At 41.7% G+C, this 25,649-nt stretch overlaps 1 protein-coding gene across 1 annotated transcript in view; it reads right to left on the bottom strand.

Moving 5' to 3' along the window:
• Positions 1–13,826: 13,826 nt before the first annotated feature.
• LOC306781607 (CUB and sushi domain-containing protein 3-like) overlaps positions 13,827–25,649 on the bottom strand; it is a gene marked incomplete at both ends in the record, with an annotated part of 193,213 nt that continues 181,390 nt past the window's right edge. The window contains 8 exons of the mRNA XM_079274535.1: positions 13,827–13,986; positions 14,701–14,842; positions 16,497–16,584; positions 17,336–17,448; positions 17,849–18,007; positions 18,767–18,832; positions 19,328–19,507; positions 25,277–25,388. Of these exons, the coding sequence (XP_079130661.1) occupies positions 13,827–13,986; positions 14,701–14,842; positions 16,497–16,584; positions 17,336–17,448; positions 17,849–18,007; positions 18,767–18,832; positions 19,328–19,507; positions 25,277–25,388 (1,020 nt within the window). The remainder of the gene's footprint in view (positions 13,987–14,700; positions 14,843–16,496; positions 16,585–17,335; positions 17,449–17,848; positions 18,008–18,766; positions 18,833–19,327; positions 19,508–25,276; positions 25,389–25,649) is intronic.

Below are 25,649 nucleotides of genomic sequence, written 5' to 3'. Positions count from 1 at the left end.
AGCAGGTACTTTTACTTATTATTTGAAGTGCATTTATGTACTTTTAATTGGGGAGGGTTTCGGATACTGAATTGTATTTGTAAAGGAGTATTTTTTTATGGTATTGGTATTTAAATGTAAGTAATATGTCCGATACTTCTTCCACCACTGCACATAACAAAATGAGCTGCTTGACCTCTAGATGGCATTCCAGCCTCTTATGTTGTGAACAACCGAAGATTCCGATAGACTGCCTGCCTCATGTGCAAACATGCACATCACAAAAATAAAATCTAAAATCCTCTCATTTCACAGCAGCATACAGACACAAATCATATATCAAGCAAACACTTGGGGGCACTAGTCTCCTGTGCTTCCTGTACTAATTGCAGTGATTTGGTTGAGACTCTCCCCCCTCCTATCCTGCCACCTCCTCAACCAACCAGCAGCAACCAGATCCTCCAGAGAGCTCCCTTTACACCAGCTGCCTCTTCATTTTAACTGCTGGATCAAATCCTTCAGTTCTCTCATCTACATGTGACATGTTGTTAAAACTAAAATTAACATTGTTTTTCCTCTTTAGACAGCAATACACAAGGAATCAAATAAAACAATGAAACTAAAATTAAGACTTGAGCATGAGCATGAAATGTGAAGGGACAGACAGCTTTTCCGTTGCAAATACACATCCTCGCTCTGTTCTGTGCCGATTGGCGTGTCTGTCAACACGGGCTGGACCTACACTGCCTGCTCAAATGTGATGTTCATGAGATCTATGCAGATTTGAATGGATGGCACAGCAAACAAAGTCACATTTGAGCAGGCAGTTGAACTCTGGCCCATGCTGACACACCAATCAATGTGAAGCCCAGTGTGAGGCCACATTTAACACAGATCTAATTGTCTCGGTGCTGTCCAAACAAAACAGCACATGAGGCTGAAGCCACATGGAGCAGAATGTGTGCAGAGCAGAGAGCTGTGTCCAGATCGTGATAGAATGGAGGGAGGGAGGGAGGGAGGGAGGAAGGAAGGAAGGGAGGAAGGAAGGAAGGAAGTCCAGATAATTTGACTTCCTACTTCCAGTCTGTTCTCTGTCTCGGTGCAGACAGACTGTGACAGCTCTGTTTTATCAGACTGCTACGATGCTCTTTGGGGCTTTTGGGACTGAAGAGCACAGCGGGGAATGTTCTGGTGTGGAGAAGAAGAGATGTAGCCATCATGAGTCTCCCTTTCCCCCGAATGCAGTTGCAAATTACTGCTTCCCGGCCGGTCAGGCCACAGAAGGATTTATTTGGAGAATTGAAAGAGTGGTTTGTGTGGGGCCTCAGAGAGCCCCAGTGCTAGTCTGGAGGTCTGTATCACAACATGCCTCTTCATTTCTAATTCACAACCCTCCCGAAGATGCTAATGCAGAACGTCAGCGGGGTGTATGGTTGATGGAAGACCTCTACAACGGCTCACGCTGCACACTGGGACTGTATGTGTTTCTGTAAATAATGAGACAGACTGCACCATGTGTTCCATTTACTATCAGCTAGACCAGCTGTGTCAAGCAACGGACCATATTTCAGTCAAATTAACAATCCTGACATTTTGACTTACTATGAGGTTCACATCAGCTTTGCATTGGTTTTCAGAATGACTTTTATTATTTTGTTTAGCAATAGAGTGTGATACAAAAGGCACAGCTGCAGTCAATCTAAGCCAATGGACATAATTAAATGAATAGATGACTGTTATCCATAGTTGATTTAATATATTACACGACTTTAGCAGAGAGCACGACACTGCAGATGAATTTATCCTTATTAGAGTCAGAGTTCGCAGTGTCTACAAAGAGCACTTCATTACTGAATTATAAATTATCTCCAATAATCCTCTGTCTCTATATCTATATTCAACAAGGAGCTTTTGCACTGTTGCAGAAATACCTAAACCGCATTCATTCAAATGGTTCAGAGTAATCCGTCACAATTTGGCTTCAAAATAACCATATTAAAGAGAAGATATGAAGTCTCCTCTGACATGAGTTTGGTAATGTGAAATAACTAAACTCACAGATATCCTGTTTTAGATAATGCTGTTACAGTGAGACACCTAATGCAGCAGATGCAACACAATACACAGGTTTAAAGTGTGGTGGCTGAAATCATTCAAATATTTCATTCTGTAAATTCCTCTAAAAAAGACCACGGCAAAAACACTTTAGTTGCATTACCCCATGTTCGGAGTAGCATGAGGAAGCTGTCAAAAGGCAAACTAATCTTTCCTGGCTCTCACGGCTAATTAGCTAAACTGTCCTCAGACCAGAGCAGACGCTTCAGTCCCCCGGGCGCTAGTTGCTGTGGATGCTGGTCTGACTGCCTTCATCACAGTTTTTTTTTGTCTGCTACTCTGGCCCGTCTCCAACAGTGGAGTATAGCAGCTTCTCGACCAGCTAGAAGACATTGGTTGAGCTTCATCGAGCAAGCTAAGGGCACAGGGAGCCTGTGGTCACCTCGCAGCCTGCGCTCCGTCAGAGCTATCTAGCCCGACAATTATCTCTCTCATTGCTCTCTGTTCTTTAGCACACTATTTAATAGATTAATGTTGCACTTAAACTAGGTAGTCAGAATTTCTACTGGAACGCCGCCTGAGGTCAGATTTCCAACTCAAAGAGTCGGCCGAACCAGAATCCAAGATGGCTGCTCAACAGTAAAACAGCTGTAGTAATACGCGGTTTATTAGCACTTCTGTCACATTTGTGTCTCATAAACTCGGTCATACAGTACAGTCAAACTTATATCTGTGGACATGTTGCTGTGGTGTTTGTATGTGCAAAATACTGGCGTAACACGTTGTTAACTGGTATTGCTAACAATGACTACTTGTTGTACTGGAATGCAGTCAACTCTGGTGAGGCATCTCATCTCAGATACATTTTTACTTTAAAGAGACTCCATTAAATGAACTTCTTCAATACAAACTGCAATATATAAGATTATCCGCACTGATAATGAAAACCATTATTGCATTCATTCACACTGCAAGCTTATAGAATAGCAATTTGCTAATACTCACATAGCTGAGTCACCAAACGAAATTTACAAGTTGTTTCAAGTTAATTCAGTCGAACACATACAAAAAATGGTGTGACAGTTTTCAAGGCATCTTCGACGTCTTAGTGTCTCCTTAGCCTCCAATTATTTGAACTTGATCCGTTACTTGGACAGATCTGTAAATGCTTTGAGATCTGGCTTCCAATGATGAAACAGTTTTGTTGACATTTGGCTCTCCGGAATAGCTGAATTAATGAACTGAATTTTAATAAGGCATCCTGTTTGGGGAAGAATTTTGACTGTACCGGCTAAATTGATCAAGCCTCTGATTTTATTATGCCTTTTATGTGTTTTTCTGTCCAAACATGAAACAAGTCTCTTTTTTTTTTTACAGCAGAAGCTAAGCCAGTTAATTAGAGTCTGTATATGAATCAGATTCTGTCTGGTTATTCTTCTGACGCAGTTAGGATTCTGAGTTTGGGATGTTGGAGCCGAGTCAGAGTGGAGTGTCATGATGCCGCGGAAGGAAATAAAATTTCTTCGAAGCCACGGCAGTGTCTGACAGGCTGGATGCATGCTGCCAGGTCAAATGTAGGCTGGAGCTCTATGAAATCCCTCAGGGTCAAAAGCAAGCGTCATCATGGAAAAGTGTCCTCTTCCTTACATGTTCCTGCTGCAGGCACCTAATAATGCTGACATTTTCAATTACTAAATAACAATGCTGGGATGAACTGCGAATTAACTTGGGAAATACTTTGTCAAACATATGATTCGTTGTGAACGTCTCACGGAAGAAATCAACATGGATTTGGCAGAAAAGCCATGCAGAAAAGGCGCCAGTCCAATCTGGCAGGTGATCAAGACAAGATGAGTAAGTCATTGTAAACTAGTTTAAAGAAAATAAAGTCATTGTGAGAGACAGGAGGCAGTCCAAGGACAGATGGATGTGTCATCTGTGACGGGGAAATGTAGCCATTTGCTGTCAGACGCTCTCTGTCAAAAACTGGGCAGAGAAGATTTGAGTTTGGGCCTTTTCTTCCCTGACAGAATGTATTCAAACAGAGACAATGGATTTGACATAAGCCATGAGAACCACAGAACAATAACTGACAGTGGCAGCTCACTGCTGGTATGGCTCTGACAAGAGGAACCACTGCTGCCACCATCCAGTGGTCAAATGTTAACCTCTTCCTCTCTCGGCTTTATGACACGGCCTGCTTGGTTATTTAATAATCTCAAATATGGAAGTTGTCTGAAAACCTTGCAATGGAGATTACTTTTCATTTAAGTCACTTTGGCCATCCATAGATATTGCATATATCAGTTAAATAATGAAAAATAAATGTTTGGTTGCGGGGGCATTTTTTACCTTGTGGCGGAACTCGAGAAAACATCAGCTAGTCACCAAAATCATTAAGAACTAGAAGAGTACTCTGAGAGGGCAGACCTCCACCAAAGCCAAATGCCCGATCTCGCAATGTTAACGAAAGTGAAAAACAACGCATGTATCTGCCCTGTGATTTGGATCGTCCAAACGTTGGTGTATTCTTCCTTGGCCCATGCTACACCCTTCAACAAAGTTTTATTAAAATCAAGCCAGTGGTTCTTCCACAATCTTGCTGACGGACAAAAGAAACCAATGCAAAAACATAACCTCCTTGGCAAAAGTCATACTCCTCTTGGAACCCCACGGCAACCTGGCCAGCAGAGAGACACTTTGACTGAAGTGAAGTGTTGTGCATGTACACAACAGAATACCTTACGTTTCTTGTCAACTACTTATGGCTGGTGAGCTTTTCTTTGGTTGGATTGGAGTGCAGCATCCAAACAGGGAAGACAGTAAGGATAAAGGAACCGATGACAACGGACAACAATGGTCTGTAGCAGAGCAGAGGATGAAGGCCAGTGCAGCTACAGAACAGCTTTTAGTTATTCTTTTGTACCGGAAGCTACGTGCCAACTGTGAGGGAACAAAAGCAGACACTTGCAGTGTACGCGTGACAAATTCTGCACTGGAACGATAATGTTTTTTTTTTTCTCTCGTGTATTACAATAAATTTCCTCCAGGGTGAAAATAAAACAGCATGCGCACGCACCTTCATATTCCAGTAACTTACATGGCAACTCCTGTTAATTATGGTATGAGGATAGTCACCAAATACACATACTTGAGTGAACATTTTGTTTGGCATAGCTGTTTTGTGCCACGCCTTTTTAGCAGAAACATCTGCAGATATTTTTTGTTGCCACATTTCACACTTCATTTTCAAACTCAATGCATTATGCAACTCTTTCTGTTTCGCAGTTTTTGTGCACACACTACACAATTGGGGATACCCCACGAGAGGAACGTGGTTCTGTTTGCTGCATTTACTTTGTATTCATCCAGCAGACAAACAACATTTAGAGGCAGCTGTTCAAAGCCATACGATATTAGAATTCAGCAGCAGGAAGAAACTGTGCAGCTTCTGATTATGATTTTCAGATGACCTTCATTATATGGCTTCAACTGTGCGAATCAATAGTAAATGGTGCAAAACCAGACAATGGCACGAAGCTCCGGAGTGACCTCTCACTGTTGAAAATGTTGTGGCCTGATGCCACGCGCTTAGGAAGAGGGAATGGACAATAACGGGACAAACGTTAGTCGTAGCCAACCAAATCATTCCTTCTTTATAAACCAGTGAGCTCTGATAAATGTGTGAGGTAGCTAAGTCTCTAGAGGCAGGAGACACAAGTGGATGCCAAGAGAAATCCAATGTCCTTGTGTAGGATTTGAACAACTGCCAAAAGTCGATAGATGGCGGCCTCACACAAATCAGATTGGGTGGAGCAAACACATGTTCTTACAATGTTGCTCTGTTCCAAAGAGACGGTTTCACCCGAATTTAGCAAAAAGCCAAACAGAAGTGACAGCAGACAGCAGGGACCGTTTGGGTCGTCCATCAAACAGCCTCTCACATCTGAAGGGAACGTAGCCGCCGCCATGCTCCCAACTGCTTGAATTACACGCGTACAAGCACCACAATACAAATCCATTACGTTCAGTCAACAGCTAGAATGAAAAATGCTCAAAGTCGGTTTTATTGCATGAGTGATTTGGATTTATCTACTTACAGATAAAATCTGCCAAATCATCCACATAAAAGATGTGGTAAACTGATGTGCTCTTGAATTCCGGAATGCAGCTGTGCCTTTGCGTTTTTTTTGACGTAGCCTGAGCAGGAGGGCATCCAAAACACACAAATCCAGTGATCCTTGACACACTAATAATAACTATTTGCCCTTAATAGCTCACACATCACATCTGGTGCCTCTCTTCCCACCGAGGCGTAGTGAAGTTCACGGCTAGAAACACTTAATGGTGTTCTAGAAAGAAAAAACGAACTAAATACTTCAATAAATAAACCTGTGCTTAGATCTGCCACTTAGTTGACACAAATCCCTGCCATGCACAGCCTCGACTTCTCCCTGTGAGCTGTGTAACAGACAACTTAAGATGTCCTCTTTCAGAAGACGCTGCAGGCGCCACTGTGGCACATTAACATCAGCAGAAGACCATGTGATTATTCCTCGTAGGACAAATTTGCTCAATCATATGCTTAGATAGCATCATATGTGGCACAGTTTCCCTTCCTCTTCAGTTTTATACTGAAATGAGTTCCACTTCCTGCAAAGCATGCATTATAACAGACCCAAAACGTCGACGTCCTATGATTTATAACACAGTCCTTAACTGAGAGGTTGTACATCATACCCAAACATTCATTGACAAGATGAAATGTCACATATATTTATGTTTAGGCTGAAGTGTGGTCAAAGCACAGCATGTGAATATACCCAGTTTGCCTCGACTTTCGTTCTTGTCTGGTTCTTTAATTGTGTTTAACTTGTCATATGTGATACAACTGCAAAATGTGTTTTTTATTTCTTTAACCACAGAATCCCAGTAGTGCTTAGTTGGTAGGGCACAATAAACTCTAAATGTCCATTCTGTCCATCTCTGAGCTTATTGTTTTGTGACAATTTTAGGATGGGAAAGGACCCCTCACCCCCTTCCGTAGCTGTGCCTATACGGTATGTGAATGTGTGTGAATGTTAGTTTGTCCTGATGGACAGGTGGCACATGGTGGCCCTGCCATCAGTGTATGAATGTGTGTGAATGTGTGTGACTGTGTCGGAGTGTTAGAATAAATCTGAACGTTTTTTTAATTGCATTTGTTCCTGTTTTCTAAATGCATACTGCACCACTGTGCTAATGTAGCATTTATGTTCAATGTAACATTTTATGCACTTTTTAAGTGCTTCTTGGAGCACCACTTAAACTGCCTTTCAATATAACTGTTGTACTTAAAGCCAGTGAGATATGCTTTTGGGTTCTTTTCTGTTCTGTTGTGGGGTTTCTATTCTCAGGGGGAGCGTAGGAGACGGCTATGATTGAGGCTTTGAGAGCTGCTGAAATTACAATAATGCTGCATATGTTTTTAGAACTGCACTCGTGTCCTTCATAAGGCTCATCCTCCATACAGCGCAGTTCATTACCGGCATCAATTTGATGTCTTGAGGATTTGCCTTGTGGGGGAAGTGATTCTCCGCAGTGAATAATGTCGGATGTGGCAGATGCCATTGGCTGGTCAAAAGCATTTTTTCTCAAAGAACAAAAAAGAAATCTGTTGTGTTCAGTCGCTTGTTTCACATCAAACTGGATCTGCTTCCTACAGGAGTGTGTCACAAGGCACTGCTATTAGATTCAAGTTGTCATGTGCCAAGAAGAGCTTAAGTGTTCACACTGTGTTTGTACAGCATATCCAGTCCATATGGTGTTATGGGTACTATTCATAGTAGGTTGTAATGTGAATTTACTCAGCAATGATACGAATTGTAAAGATGTCTCTGCAGCTCTATAAAAAAAAACTCATGATATTAATTGTCAGGTACAGTGATTGTTTCTGATTGTGATGGATGCTGATGTACAAATGGCAAGTGTCAGTGGTGATGTTGAGATGCGATGGTTGATGCATGCAACCCAGCAAAACGCCCTCTGTATGGACAGTATCGCCTGACATCCATTCACTATTGATGCCAAGTACCGGTATAAATAATTGAACAAGATTTAAACACATTTATTTACAGATTGAAAGAAATGGTTCAAATGCAATTATCCTACAATCAGAAAATTAAAAAAATAGTTTGACATTTGGAGAAGAATTAGCTTATTTGCTTTCTTGCAGAGTGAAGATAGATGTCACTTTCTGTACGTTTAATGTGATACTTCAGCCAGCAGCCAATTACGTTAGCATAAAGGCTGAAAATAGAGAGAAACAGCGAGCCTGGGCGCTGTCCAAAAGTGACAAAATCCACCTAATAGCACCTCCAAAGCTCACTAATTATCATGATATACACTGTTGGGTTGTTTTCTAATTCCAGGCTGGGTACGGTAACGTCCTGGTGTCTCTGCTGGCTACCCAGTAACCTCACAGTGACAACAAGAAATAGACATGAGACTCTAATCCAGGGCCACGGCTACAGTTGTCTTTTCAATGAGACTTTTGTCATTCGATCATGCCAGGACACATTAAGTGTTAAGTCTGTTGAGTTTGCAGTCTTTCTCACATTGGGATCTGATCAGCCAGACCACATGCCGAGGTAGCGTGGCTCGCATTGAGTTCAGTTCTAAATGAGGTGTGGACACCATGTGGGCACAAGCAGGTCAGTTTATCAAACGTAGGTCTTGCGTCATCTTACCCCCACACAGAGGTTCCTCTCCCGGGGAGACAGCAAATGGGAAGAGAGGGGGGAAACCTGTGCTCAGACCCAGTGTCTGAGTCCTGTTAAGCTGATGAAAACCCAAAATTTCCTGATTTTGGTTGCAACCGACTGAAACTTCTCCCATGCGGGTGAGAGAAATACGGTGGCCGGCGCAAAAACACACATGGCCCGATCTAGAGCCAGTGTTGGGTTTGTCCCTTCGGGGCTACTGTAGAAACATGGCGGCCGGCTCTGTGAAAAGGACTGGCTCCCTATGTAGATATAAACAGCTCATTCTAAGGCAAGGACAAGACAACAATTCTAATTTTAAGGTGATTATACACTAAATAAAACCTACGAAATAAGATTGTATTCCATCTCTGCCAATGGATCGCCCTAAATACAACACACTGTTCCTTAGATTATGGACCCTGCTCATGATTTATAATGATAACTGCCTGATGATCCAACATTTCTGGGTTCTGCAAAATCCCCCTCATGCTCATGATTAACAGTGACCCTGCCCTCCACCTGACAGACACACACTCACACCCCCTTGCTTTCATGATGATGGTGCTCATTGACCTCAGTTTAATGTCCCTCTATTCATATCAACCAGACTTCTCTGATTTACTGGACTGTAGGCTATTTCCCAGTGGCTATGTGATTTAACTCTGGGTTAAAAATTGATTTAGCTGAAATGGTTATGGTGGAATTTACATTATTCACCCACTTTATGATGAAAAAGAGTATATTAAACTATAAAACTCTTCTAGGACCTGCTGTCAGAAACTGATCGACGTAATATTAAATTCCAGTATATTTTCCAAGACATGAATTTCACTGTTATGAGCATTGACAATGCTATTTAGTGCACAAATCATTAGGAATGTATCTTAAAAATCTGCCAGAGCAAAATGGATCCATGATTTCTTTCGTCAAATGTGGAGATGAAAACGCTGAGAGCAAAAATTAAGTGTCTAAAAAAACACCCCTCGATATTTCCTTGGGGTTTTCCTTTCTCACCGGCTTTCCATCTGTATAAAGAACGTCCACCACCCTGAGGACATCTGGCCAATGAGAGCAGAGTGGTTGGAAATGGCTCATTAGTGAAAGACTGAACTATGCAGTGAGAGACAAGCTAGTTAGTCAACTGACAATCCGGCAAATTAGAGCCAGAAAAACCAATGACAGCCCACACAACTCATTATGCTTTGACACGTGTAAGGGAGGGAAAACCAACAACTTCAGCTTCTCTCTGTAAACAGGAGACATTGTGCGATTCAGGATAAGGAGTGGAAAACCTCCACATGCTGGAGGATTCTATCCAATGTATTACTCTGAGCATACATACACCCATAATGAACAAACACACTGAGCCTATTTCACATGTCAGCCGAGCACCATGCTTACATTACATCACCACCCGTTGGGTGAAATCTGCTTGATGAAGCTTCGGAGCAACGTCAATGAAAAATCCCTCCGGTGAATATTTCTAATCCATACTATAATCCCAGTCCAGTGCATGTTTAATGCTTATGGGTCCTCTTCATACTTTCTTTGTTGAGCGTTCTGTGATCTCAGTCACTCTTTTGCTGATCCTCTCCACTTTGATTGCTGCAATTAGCTTCATCTCGGTCAGTTGCATAATGTCCTGACTTCATGTCGTCAAGCCTGTCGCAATTATCCACCTACTTCAATCCAGTCCGTCTCAAAGTGATTTAGGGAAGCCAATGACTTTCCCCTTTCTATAATTTCTGATGCTCTACTTCATCTGATTTGTTTGAACATTCAATTTTAAATAAGATCCATCCATCCATCCATCCATCGGGTCGCGGTGGCAGCAGGCCGAGCAGGCCGACCCCGACCTCCCTCTCACCGGCAACATGTTCCAGCTCATACTGGGGGATCCCGAGGCGTTCCCAGGCCAGCTGTCCAGCATGTTCTGGGTCTTCCCCGGGGTCTCTTCCCAGTTGGACGTGCCTGGAAAACCTCCAGTGGGAGGCGTCCAGGAGGCATCCTAATTAGATGCCCGAACCACCTCAGCTGGAATAAGATAAGATACCTTCGCTAAATCTCTTCTCAGACATACCGCTGTTTTCCATAGATAGTTTGTTACAAATGCTCATACTGTAGATAACTTGTGTCTGTTCTTTGTACAAAAGAAGGCTCAGGTGTCAACACATTTATTTCTTGTGTGGGGAAAATAATCGTATTTGTACCCAACTGTACCTATAATAGTGTCCATAAATGGCCAATCATCAAAATTGGCAACTAAAAAAAAGTAAATTACTGTAATTTATACCTGCAAAGTACCGTTTATTTTGTTCCTTTTCTGGAGTAAATGATCAGCTATTTGTAACCACCGACAGAGAGAGGCAGGCTAAACGACACTGCCCTCACAGCGGACACAAAGAACATTAAGAGTAGCTGATGCTGCAGTTTGATTCCCTTTAGAATGTGTGCGGTGGATAATGGCCGTTAAGTTGTATACCATTTCACCTTTAAAATGTGCTTCAAAGGTTGAGACCCAATTTATGTTGTTGTTAAAGATCATTGGCCACCATGCATTGCTGCAGTCTTTAAAGATCTAAAGTGTCCCTTGGACAGAGATAATGTCAGTGCTTATTTTGGTTAAACCAAGTCAGCATGTGGAGAACTCATTAAAAATCTGTAAACAGAGAAAAACAGCAGACTGACTGATAAAAGCTCTCCGATAAGTCCGCTGCAACATCGTTTCTCATAATGGAGGCGCCTCTGTCAATGAAAGGAAATAGAGTGAGCTTCATTGTTTCACATTTTATATATAAATTAAGGATTTGTACATTGCTGATAAAGAAAAAAATACAAAACATTTTTTGATCTTACATGACATTTACATGTGAAATTTTACACAACATATTTAATAACTTACAAATGCTTTATTTCCGCATAAAAAATATATCTCTTTACAAAACTTTTGTAATATGTACAGATTCATATACACAGGCTTTCGAATGGGATAACAATTGTGTTGTACAGTTAAAAGCATTCTACTCATCTTGATGTCTGTGAGACTGACTTGCCGCATTATCTCTCTTACCAGGTGCATTTCCTTCCTCATACATAAGAAATATGAACTCGCAAAATATATTACATATTGATAACGCAAGACATCTTGCCAAAGAATGCCATCAAGTATACACAACTGTATAAATGTACAAAATGTACGAGCAATAACAGGAATCTAAGTAGTGGTACAAAGTAGAACAGCAGCAATTGCTGTACTGGATCACTTGTTGCCAACATGAACAGGTATGAAACTACAAACTGTGCAGATACATTACACCGAGAACAGTTTTACTAATGCAATAAATGTTATGTCTTCCTTAAGAACACATGCCCATACAGTATTCAAGGCACTGCAATGTTGTAGAAATGTGATGACAGTCTCAAATTCATTTTTCATTTTTAAAACTTGGATGATCGTACAATACTGATAGTGGCTCATGTTAAAAGTGTGCAAATTTGTTGGTGTATACTGTACATTTGTTGGCAGAAGCTGATGGTCCAGTAAGACATTGAATTTGTATCAGTGTGTGGGGTAATAAAATAGGCCAAGGCCGTGTGTTCATCGCGTGTCTCAGAGTAGGAGTATGGATCAAGAATTTACTGACTGAGGCACGGTTTCCCAAAAGAATTATGGAATCAAAACCCTGCTCCGTTCATTAGAAACCAGAGATGATGTGGAAGTTGCACTTCTTTCCCGAGTTGGAACTACTCTACAGTAAAAAGGAGCTGCATGTTAAACGTTTTTTTCGACAACACAAGACAACAAACTTCATGCAACCTCAGACTGTTCACTTTGATTTATCGATATCCCGGCTTAAATAAACTTCTGGGAAACCTGGCCGGCTCTGGGTTCTGTGTGCTGTAGGTATTCTTAACTTTGTCTTCTCATAAAACCTTAAAGAACAAATCAAGGTGCTCCTACTTTGAGATTATTGATATACACAGGCACAAGGCGGGGGTTAATTCATACCAAATTTGGTTTGTCTGGGACACAAAAAGACTGTAAAAATAAATAAGAGAACAGATTAAATAGATGGATGAGGCCCACATGACCAATATACTGAAAGGTACAGTTTGCCTTGACTAGACTCCCAGACTAGTCAGCAATAACTCTCATTCTTAAACAACATAATGCCAAAGGCAAATTCATAGCACACATCTTAATGACAAACCCAAATGTTAACTATATATCTTGTGAAGAAAATGTACTCAGCTGCTGTCAGAGAGCCTGCACCGCAACAATAAAAGCCGCGGCATTCCCAATGGCACTCGGAAAAAAACAAAATGGTATTGCACTTCAGTAATTAAATCCCAGGCCATATATTTCACCAGTAGGAGGTTGCATCCAATTAAGAGGTATCATTGACCATATAACTTTGAACAAACTACAGCAAAGACACGATCCAAAGAGAGGCAGTTGCTTCTCTACCTCCTCCTCTCCACTCACACACTCCACTGCTTGGAAAATAGACTCTAAAGATTAGATTGACTGACTCACAGTTGAGAGGCTCCTCACCTCCGTAAGTAGAAAATCAGGATGAATATGAGACGAAGCCAAAAAAAAAATTAAACGGTCTAGCTCTGGGCTGTTTTCTTCAACAGCAAAAGGTTTAAAATTGTCATTTGGCATTGTGAAGTAACCCCTTTTTATTCATACTACAGAGCATACAATACTCTATTTTATCTATATGCCAGAGGCTTTTTTTTATTCATAAAGCCAACACTCACAGAGTGAAAAGAACACTTCTCTTCACCGAACTACGGGAAGATCCGAAAAAGGTGTGGGACCTCCCCCTCATCTCTCTTTAATCTTTGACCTTTTGTATACGATCGCTTGCAACTGCCGTAAGTGTTGCTGAAAGTGTGCTTCATATTTATATATCAGAAAGAAGAAAAATATAAATATGTCCATATATATTCGTGTTAAGCAAACAAGGAGAAGTTGTATCCTCCGTCTATGTGTCTCTCTCGCTCTCCCTCCTTCTGTCCTCCTCTCATACTCGGTGGACATCAAACCATGGTGCAGATGGTGTTGAGATTGGGGTCAAAGCGGACCACTTTCCCCTCAGCGGCTTTTGTGTTTGTGTTGTACATGGGATTCTCAAAAGTGGCCTGTCCATTGTTGTTCTCGTGGACAGAACATCCGGTGTACTGCGCTTTTTCCGTTTTCCTAGAGAACAAAAAAAGAAAAGAAAAGGAGGTTGTGTATTCGTTGAGAGACAGTGTCCCAATTATTTCCCCTCCTTCCAATCCAATAAACATGTCTCCATTATCTTGGTGTAGACAGCAGCAGCAGGTAAATGAGGCAGAATGGTAATTGTTGTTGAAAAGATCAGTCAGAGGAGCCCTGTGCCTGTTGACTGGGAACTAACATAATGAGGGAAAAATTAGCATGTCACAGGTGCTGCGTGTATTTACTGATTAAATCGAGACAAAATCCCCCCCGTCTGCACACAGTACATACATCCACACATCACATCAGGAATCATACTGAAGGTGTTCTCATTGAAAACGCCTGAAGTATGCTGCCTTGTGAAGATGGCAACGCGTCGACTAATATTGCATCATGCTTTGAAGCCTCCCACAAGGAAGCGACTGTATCCAGCGAGGAACCTTTCTGCAGTAGAGCAGGCTTTGGAAGTAGGCCACAGTGTACCATCTACCTCATCTTGCTGTGCATTTCCTTTGGCTGCAACTGTACAAACATCGACATCAATCGGAGTTTTCGAAAACTTTTTCAACATCTGTCGTAAATAACTTTAAAAAAGACTCAACATGGGACGGGGACTGATGAAAACGTGCTACTTCCTGTCTCATGTGGGAACAGAACGGATATCGAGTGCAGGAGCTACTGAAGTTGGGACACCAGTGTAACACTACATACCGCTGTTTGTAGAGATAAAATCCGAGGCCTGCAAAGATGAGGGCAAAGAAAGGCACAAGGATAGCGACGGCAACGGAACTGCTGTTGGTGGAGCCGTTGGTCTCAGGGTCAGTGAGAGTAACATTCTCTCTCACACTCAAACCTGGAAGAAAAACATCATGTTAAGAAAGGAACACGGAATATAGTCATGTTACTGAATGTGTGAATGAAGAACGTCTAACATATTAAGATTGACAAAACGGCACAAACACTGAAGAAACAAAATGGAAGAATAGAAAGATACGTATCATCTGCTGGTGACGATAAAGATGATGATGATGATGAAGATAACGCAGAGGAAGATGATCAAAATGATGACAAGTCGGAAACGCAGCAGCCAGTTTATGAAGACGCCAGCAATAATGTTTGACCGATAATGATCACTGCGACAGATAATCTTGTTGAAGACAATTATGAGATGATGACACCAGAAATGTTGAGCACGAAGAAATGAAGGACAACGATGCAAAAGGGAATAATCTACTCTGTGATGTATGACTGTGGCAATACGTGGGAGACAGACTGTGTATGCATGCTGTCAGTGCAGAGATAATATTATGTCGCTTTATTGTTTGAAGAAGAGGTGTTACAAATATTTGAGTGAGCCACTTAACCCAGACTTATCAAAACATAATATTTACACAGTGAGTCTGTGTCAGAAGTCTGACATGACATCGCAAATATTTAGCGTATTTTACTATACAATATTTATATTCAACAATATCAATATTATGATAGAAGTCTATTTGTCTTGATCTAATATTCACGAAGACCTCTTGCATGGTCTCCATGCTGTGTAGAGAGATTCGCCTCCTGAATTAGCCTCTAACATGCTGTCAAAACATTCATTTATAATTGCCAAAGCAATTACAGAAACCAGAATAAAAAGAGCAGAGAAAAAAAAAAAGAAAACGACTCAAAATCACACAGATTCACAATAGGATTTGAAAAAATCTTGACATGGCAGAGTCGCACAGGATTGAGATCACAGACAACCTCTGCAATTATTAACAAATCATTAAACTATTAAATATTTTCATATTCAAAGATTCTGAATGTTTTAATGAGTGAGACAAAATAGGTGTAATTTTAAGACATTTTAACCAGCTAATTGAATTTTCTGTGGAATTGTGTGTTTTTGTATGTCTGAAGGGGAACTATCACTTTGCAATTTAGATTGTATTGACCCAGATATGACAACGTATGCATATTTTCTCCATCAGTGAAAATAGATTCTGAGTGTAAATAAATGGGGAATTTAAAAGAAAACACAGAAAATGCGATCTAAGGGTTTATTTAATATATATATATTTTTAAATACAACTGAAATCTGAAATTGAAAAGAGGTCATAAGTCCTGTTCACATGGGATTAGTGTCACCTGGGGACCTTAAACTGCTCGGCACAAGACGAGTCCTACTTCACTGAAAAGTCCATTCTGAGCGCATGTGTGCTGAAGGTTTTGAAACTCCACATCACACTTAAGCTGCATATTGAAACCGGTAGTGGTGTCACAAATCATGTTTATATGTATAAACCCAGATTTAAGGTGCACAGAGAACCTCTGCTCCTTCAGAAAGATGAATGTGAAAATAGCCGTCTAATGTCAAACGCTGCTATTGCATCATTCATTCACAAGAATCTGAACACATTCTGTGAGTGGAGAAGGGGTCTACATATCTCTCTATTTACTTTTATTGTGAAAACGAAAGATGAGGAGTGACCAATGGGACTCATTGTATTTGAAAAGACACATACCGAGTCTCTGGAGTCCAAACTGTCCGAAGTCTCTACCCTGTACAAAGCCTTGGAACACATAGCTGCCACCCTCAGGCTCAGCTGAAACCTAGAAGGAAAAAAACAACACAAAGCTCGCTAAACAGCAGGTTTTGTTTCAATTGCATTCATAAAATCTGATTTTTCTTGGCACCTACGAGAGAGTGTCGCATCCATTCCACACCACATCAAAGACGACATTTAGCGCGGCAGTCAACACATTCTGTCACGCTGCGTTCAAAAATAGCACCTTTGTTTTTGTACACCCCGCTTTGGAGGCTGTGCAGTCGTGCTATCAATAGCTCAGCGGTGCGCAGTCAGCTGTCACACGTTCCTAGTAAGTGGACCTTGAAGTTAATTTTAAAAGAGGAACTTCTATTCCACAAACGAAAAACTGCTGTCGTTCCAGGTCCCACAGGTGTCGGATGATGTGTCTGCGCTTGTTCAGCAAATTGTCAGTGTGGGAATGCTAAAATGTCTCATACAGAGCCACTGGCTCACCTGATGTACAGCCAACGTAAACACTGGATATGTAAACACATATCAGCCAATAAACCAGGAAATAACTATTCTGCTTGTTATCACAGTGATTTTGTCCATTTGTTTGGCATGGTAGGTAAGATGAGAAATAAACTGATAACAAGTAAACATTGGCTTGATTTATTCCCAGGTAGTTACAGCCCCATTAACTGTAATAATCTACCTGTCTGTCAGAATGAACAAAAATATAAGAAAGAAAGAAAAAGAAAAGACCGTCACAGCTCTTGGTTATTTTTTCAAAAGATCACCGGCAAAAGCTTCAAATTCCTGTGTGTACTCACAAATCCGTCCATTGCCCAGGTGTCGTCAGTAATCCTGCTCAGGGAGCTGTGGGCCAGCGCTCTCATCTGGTACAGCAAGAGCATTAACCGTGCCTCCTGGCGCTTGTACACTCCTACAAAGGTGGAAGACAAGAGGCAGTGCGAGACTTGATGTGAATAAAGAGATCAGGCAACACGAGTGCGGGGGGAGGGAGGGAGGGGGGGGGGGGGGGTGAATGATGAAAAAAGAAGCAGACAGAAGGAAGGAGAGAACATATAGGAAAGCAGAAGAACAACAAGAAGAAAAGTTCAGCTGAGGGAGGAGGGGAGGAGGCGAGAGACTCTCGAGTGGGCAGCAAGTCAGTCAGCGCAGACTAATACATCCGTCTTTAGAGCCAATAGTTAATTTCCACTCTCATGCATGAGATGATTCGGTGATTGACTGATTGACACGAGGCACCCTCAAAATAAATGGAAGTGACACACAGAGGTAGTGAGAGGAGGCAGAAGACATATGATTTATGGATGACTCACCAGAGAGCAGAAACTCCATGCTGCTGTCGGTTAAAGTTACATTGACGTTTCCCGTTGTGGCATTAAAGCTTGTGACTGTCAAAGACATTGGCTGTTTCTGGCCTTTGTAGTCATAGGAACCCTTCCACACGAAATCAGAGGCAAAGACGTTGTCAGGAACTTCAGGAAAGAAAGACAAAAACTCATGAAATAACGTCATCAAATTAGCTTTCCTACGAAACATCAAATCATTATCAATGCAAGCTGAATACTTGCACCCACGGTGCAAAAATGCTAATTAGATATGCATTGGAATCAACACATCAAACAGCTGATAACCGTCTTTTCCTTCAGTTTGAATAACATGTTCCTTATATGCTTTGACGATCTCAATTAATGACAATTAAATACATTCTGAAAGCGATGACTCTGGACTCACTCTGTGAACGCGGCAAAAGTTTTTCTGATTAAACTTTTTGTAGAAATTTTACAGCGCGGTCATTATCTGCTGGGAATTATTTCCAAGGGAATTACGAGTCAATTATCCCCGCAGAGAGGTGACTGCTTGTAGTTAATAACAGGAACTAAACCCAATAATCATCAGAATAATTATCGAAGGCAAAAAATGAAGCGGTGGAACGGGGACTGTAAAAATTACAATTCATTGTATTACCAATTAATCTCTCTGAATCACTTAGAACTTAATGCACTTAATGCACTTAATGTTATGGTCATAATACAAACAATGCACACCAGGTTCTGTGCTAATAATGTTCCTCATGCGTTAAGACTCTTCCGCTAATGTAAAAAACTGACTGAAGACAGTGAAACCTCCGTGATCTCGATGAAGATGTAAACATATTTCGGCACATTACACTAATACAGCACTGCTGACGTCTGTGGCTACCCGCTGAACAGCTTGTACAATTCAAAACTCACCATACATCTTGGGGCTTGGGGTCCCTTGTACGGGTTTGACAGTTTTCTCATGTGATTTGGAGCCGACTGCAGAAGAACATAAATACGTATTTCACACAGATGAACACAGCAGGGGGCTGTTGGAAAAAGTAAACACTGCTCAACTGGAACATTAAACTCCTCCTCACTTTGGTAAGATGTCTGGATGGTCCCTTCATACAAACATTCACAAGTCAACTCACTGTTCAAACTTCCAAGTTAAAAAAAAGAACCGGAAGATGCATTTTATGATTAGTTGACAGTACAATGACACAGTGGCTTCGCAGAAAACATCCCAGAAACCAAAATGTCTCATTATATTTGACTGGTGTCTTATTTCACTTAACTATCAGTGAGCAGTAGCGCAAATGTCACAGCGGATGAATTCTGAAATACTAAGCTGATACACAAGTACAGTGTTCACCCCTACAAAGCACCCTAACCCTCCACCTTTAAGCACATTCACAATCTTCCCGCAATCCCCCCCCCCCCCCCCTCATCTTCTCCATCAACTGCCCTCGTAGACCTCCGCCGACCACGTACCTCTGCACACAGGCACCTTGCCAGTCCAGCTGCCGTCAGAGCGGCAGACGCGGTGCTCCGAACCCCCGGAGAGGAAATAACCCGACTGACAGGTGTACACCAGGGTGTAGCCGTAGGACGGAAGGTCTAGACCCACGACGTCAGCGTTGGCCGGGCTCCTCGGCTGCTTGCAGGAGTGAGCTGGAGAGCAGGCAGAGGGCAGACGCTTGTTAGTACACACACACATACAAATGAAGCCAGATACACACAGTCATGCACACGCAAGTATAGACAGACAGGAAGATAATTAAGCACTCGCTTGGGGGAGAGAGCGGAAGAGAGAGAGAGAGAGAGAGAGAGAGAGTGGGCTAGAAAAAAAAAGGATAAAAAAGATAGCACACACATTTTACAATTGAATTGAGTCCAGGGAGCTATTAGGGAGCATATTGGTACTTTAATATATCTAGTTCCTTTTCTGATATTAATACGGACACTTAGCTGACTTAGCTGACTTAGCTGATACACCGCCTCATTTTTATTTTAGCCTGCAAAATGTATTGAGCTCAAATGAAGTCAAAAACAGTAACTGTGTGAATTGTTAGTCATTTAGCCATAGCCTTGGTTTGCAAAGCAGAAGAAGCAGCACAACAGAAAGGCCTGGCTGACTCATTATCATTCAGCAACAGCTGGAAAAAAAAACACTTGGAGTTGTTTTGTGTTTCTTGAACAAATCAAAATGTTCAAGGGCGAGACCAGACGAGACTAAGCTCCTCATCTGTGTCCTTGCAAAGCAGTGCTGAAGTGGATGTTATTGTAAATCTTTGTGAGTATTTTCCATGACCAGTATGTGCATATATGTTAGAAGGTCACAGACATGTATTGGCACTGGAAGGAAGAAGACTGACATCTGAAATAAGAGGATAATAGGAGGCTAATAAGTGGAGCCCATGTCAGATCCATCTAACCCGTGGCAGTGTAACAGACACTCAAATATAAGTACGTGTCTTGTTGGGGAGTGGAGTTTTTTTAAGACTGCGAATCAGTTTTGACTTTCCCGACTGTGACTTTCTCAGCATTTTAAATGATTCCGTCTCAAAAAGCAGAAAGGTGCTGATTTAGGATAGCGTTGAAAAGCTTAGTTTATAAGACACAGGTGGACAAAAGCCGTTTTTGCCGTGTTGCAAAAAACACGAGCTTCTTATTGACCATACTACATATTTTTATTCTGCCATGAGTGGGTTGAGAACACTTCGTTGTATTTTTCACATCAAAAAACTCTCTACAAAACAATAAGTTATGCAAATCACACCACACCACCAAAAACACTGAGGGGTTGAACATTCAGGCACAACAATAATGGGTAAATAGCTCATTCTGCAGCTTGTGAGTGAAAGAATATGTTGCCAGCTGCCGAATGGGAGGCAGCTGCAAGTGAGTCACAGCCCCAAATCGGCCCTTCATGGCGTCTTAATGACATTAGAGGCAATTGGGTGTGGAAGGGATGCCAGGATGAAGGTTTCTCGGCTTCATGAAAGACAAGGAGGCTGCAGGAATTTCCTCCCGTCGGATATTACTTTTGCTGGTGTTTGATACGGTAACAATATATGTGTGAATGCATGTCTGAAGACATACATTTCTCAATGCTCTACATAGCTAAACGGGTGCATCAAAGCAGTGTGCCGAAATCCAGGAGAATACTTCTGTTATTCACTGCTACACAGGGGTGATAACGATTCAGCATCCATCAAGAAAGACGGATGAAGAAACACAAGGACAAGTGTATAAGTCACCAGGATGCGCCACCCAGGGCCTTTTTTTCATCCCAATGAGTTGATAAATCTGCCTCGAGGACATCTAATGTGGTGTTTATTTACACTGCCAGAAAGAAGAAAAACTGCATCGTACTGTTCGTTGTAGATATTAACTATGGAGACCTAAATAAATAAAACGATAAATAATGAAATGCACACCCTTCTTGGGGTCTGTGTAATCCATTCAAAATAACAACCTGTCAGCGCATGTCCAGGCTGTAGTCCATGAATACTGAAGAACACTTACAAGTCCGATGAATTGCTGTATCAAAGAGCCGTCACGGTGCCATGTTTATTTACACTTCAAACAGCACAGCAGGCTTTACTTTACTCCTGAGATTACACGAGGCATCAAAAGACTCTTTCACTGTGCAATGTTCTTAGTTCAAAGTTGGTATCTCCGATAGAGACCGAGTGCATTAGTGAGGGACAGAGAGAGACAGAGGGGCTGATGGAGTTCTGTTCGAGCCATGGAGGTTGGCCAGCTACAGACAGCAACAGCAGTCCACTGTCAAGAGGACAAAGTTAACTCTTGAGCTGTTACAGTGCGTTTTTTATAGCTTTTTACATTTTCTTTCAATCTCGTCTTTCTGTAGAAAGTGATACTTTCTGAAAATGTTGACGCTTTGGAACTTCAATTCGCTGTCGCTTTTCAAAGCATCACCGTGGGCTGTGAAGAAATCAGGGGACTTGTGCTGTGTATCTATGAGCAACAACATTAATCCGATAGAAAGGTAACATGCTTAAGATCCAGTGACGCTCAACTCTGACTTGTGTCCATTGCATCGATTACAGCACAGTGTCGATAATCCCTCCACATTTTTTGCTTTTGCCGGCAGTAAGATCGGTTGGCTTCACTTTGAAATCCATTTAAGTGGCGTCACAGTAAGAGAAGATCATTTAATCACAGAGAAAGATATTTTAGAGGATTTATGACTGTTTTGACCGAGGGTCAACACAGCGTGTCGGACCCATACAAAAGCACTCACACTTAAATGCATAACCACAGCTCCCCCCCCCCCCCCCCCCCCACCCAATGCATTATGGGCGAGACAGCCCTCTGGGTCTGCATGTCCACCCTCAGGGCTGCACGAGTGAAACATGAATTAAAAAAACAATGCAAGACATCAATGGACTAAAATGAATTCATAGTGTTGTATGAAAGCAGGATAACACGGTGACCTTTTGCTTTGTGCTTTCGGATCTCCAATGATGTGATAACTAGAACCTTAAATCAATCCACAATAACAAAAATATAGTCATTGCCAGAGTAACATAATGTTATGTGTGCTGTAAAATAATGATGGCTTTTTCTTTGCAATAACAATAATATATTTATACACTAGACCAGCAATTATAAAGTAAGCATGGCCTTTAATGACATCATTCTGAAACACATGTTTCTCCAGTGGCTATTTTATGAGTAAAATGTTGCAAAAGTCGAAGGCAACTCCCTTTCAAGGATGTATTATGAAAAAATAATTTTGCCATGTTGCAACTTATCAATTGTCCCCACTTATAAGTTTATTTAACTTATTTATTTCTGTTAAATCAAGGTTACAGTGCTCCTCAGTCACACATGCGATACATTTGAGAGATGATTCACGGGGTGCTAGAATCTGGCGAGCGTCAGAGACACATTTCTCTATTTTAATTCCAGCAGTAACAATGACAGGACGAGGGCACAGGAAAATCGATACATTTTTCAAACCACCACAGGCAATGGACCGGAGCCAGCGAGCGGCTCCTGAAATGCTGCAACCTCAGCAGAGACAGACAAACAGCAACTGCTGAACAGAGCGAGTCGGGAGAGTGAAAAGCCTCAACGCATGATGCTTCTGAATGAAATCCGAATTGGTTGTCAGATTGGCATTTCAGCAACTGGCTTTACAACATCACGGTGACACAAAAAGGATATCAAATGTGTTGTTTTTATATTTACCACTGCGGAAGTAAATGTGGCTGCTGGGATTCTTTGTATACCACCCAGAGGCCATTCACTGGGGTTCAATGCACCACCAAATGAAATCAAATTCAAAGTATGCACGAGCATCTCAAATGCCAGCTCCAAATCTCACATTTTTAACGAGTTATAAATGTACAACCAGACTGAAAAAGTTGCTTAATTTAATAAAAATCAATAAAGGTTCTACAAAAGAATCCATGTTGTTTGGAGATGAATCCACTGGTGTTGCCTGATGTTTGTATTCACGTTGAGTTTATTTCTATGCATCCTTTATCTGTGGACAGGTGAACACTAAACACAGTGCAGCTGGTCCTTGTGCATAAATGTATGTTACAATTCTAATGCTACTGTGATGTCCACATGAAACAAAATGAACACAACATCTATAAGTTCATAGAAAATGTGGCATCCACTAACTCAACAGCTGTTATTATCATGTTTTGAAGATGAAGGGAGTTAAATATTATACAACAATTCTCAAGTAGGAGTAGAGAATCAAGCAATTAACTCCCGACCTCGGCTTGCGTCTGTGTGCTGCCCAGCAGTAGAATACTAAGATGCTGCTGATAAAGTGCCTTATATATATTTCGACCTTTCCAACAGCATCGGTAGACCTTACATATCATAATAATTACAGTATTTTGCATTCCAATTGTTTGTTGACTTGAAAATGACTTTAATAAAATTCAATTTGCCAGAGAGAGGGCGTTAATTGATGTCATTTTTTAATGATGACATTTGTACGTGGCAGTTTGAGTAGTTTGCTGGTGCTTTAACCTGTAGTTCTGTTGACTTACACTCACTCTGACTGCTCTTTTATTCTAAGGGACCTGTCACAGTGCTGGCAATGAATGCCGTCAAGGAGCCAGGGGATGCGCAACCTCCTGAATCATTCCTTTGTGAGCGGGATGATGGGGTCACCAGTTTGAAGATACAGGTGAAGCTGAGGAGCTGTCAGCTGACATAAGTCTAGACAAAAGAGTTTGGGGGTTTCTCTTATTCTGTCAGCTGTTAAACATTAAGTAAGAAAAGAAACTCCATGAACAACAATAAGACTATGAAAGTGACAGACAATTTCAGTGTTCTGCTGTAAAATATAATACTGTAAACTCCATAAGTAGTACATTTATTATAGCCAATGCAAAAAAGCATATATTTATATGAAATAGCAAATATGTGTTCTGTAAACGGCCTGTGCCGACACACAATGACGGGAGACTAAACATCAGAAACACCTCTGGGTATCAACACGATACGTTTCCACAGCAGCTCAAGCAACGTCCTCCAAAACGACCATAAAGTCGAATCAACATCTCTCTAAAACAGTTTAACACCGAACATGATAACCCTCATGACAGAAGGACTTAATGAAGTGATGGCGTATTAGACTGTATTAGTTTCAGCTAGGTGTATCTAATTATCTGGCAGCCGAGTGTTTGCACATTAAAAGAGGCCGCTTGCACATATTCAAGGATTCACAATCCCTCTACAACGTCCCATCTTCCCACTAAAACACACAGCACACGCACACGCACACACACAGCACACGCACACGCACACACACACACACACACAGAAAGCCGTGCTGCATAGTAGATCAGGCAGAGAATGACGGGTAAGTATTACGATGTTTCTGCTCCCTCAGCACAAATGTCTCTGGATAATTCAAGTGGCTGTTACATGTTGGGGTATTTATGAAATCAAGATTGCAAAATATTATTTGAATCCCCTTGTTACACAGCTCAAGTGTTTACACTGTAAGTGCATCGCAAAATGCAGACTATAGTACATATACGGACATTTTCATGAAAAATACTGACGCTGAAAGGGATTCCAGCGAGATATGGGATTACATCATCATTTAGAAAAGCAGTCGGCAAAGCGACTGGGCTAAACAGCACGGCCTTGGTTTGGTGTTGGTCGACAGATCAGGTAGTGCAAACAGAATGACAGTAATCCCGGCCAACACCTCACTCTCAGAATGACTTGGGATGGCAGGTTGATTGAGTCTGAAGTTGCAATCTACCAGGAGGTCAAAGGTTATGGCAGGACTGAGCGAAGAGGGAGAGCGGGTGTTGAGGGAAAAGGAAAAAAAGACATCGTCTGAGCACCCTGCAATGCAGATAAACAGTGACAAGGTGCCAGAGGAAGTGAAAGACAAAGACAGGGAGAGTGTGAGAAACAAGCACTCACGGATACAGCTAGGCTGGAAGCCGGTCCAGGTGAGATCTGGCGAGCAGAGGCGAGTGGTGGAGCCCTGCAGTAGGTGTCCCTGTTGGCACTGGAAGTCGACTCGGCTGCCCACCTGGCCACAAACAGACAGCACACAAAGTGGAGAGAGTCAACATCCTGATGCAAATGCCAATAGGCTCCAAGCATCAAATCTAAAGAGCGTAGAAAAACACTGCACACTAAAGTTTTTTCCCCTTTTTTTAATGATTATCTGTAGTGTGTGGCGGCAGATGGAGACTATTCCTCGAGGCGATGGCCCACGTTTGTGATCACAACTGATGCACAGAAAAAATACAGAGACAAACTGTTTTCTGTTATCTTTTTTGTTTTTTGT

The sequence above is a fragment of the Melanostigma gelatinosum genome, assembly GCF_949748355.1.
Source record: "Melanostigma gelatinosum genome assembly, chromosome: 9".
Taxonomy (NCBI): Eukaryota; Metazoa; Chordata; class Actinopteri; order Perciformes; family Zoarcidae; genus Melanostigma; species Melanostigma gelatinosum.
The sequence above is the reverse complement of the archived record's forward strand: the minus strand, read 5'-3'. Positions and strand labels throughout refer to the sequence as shown.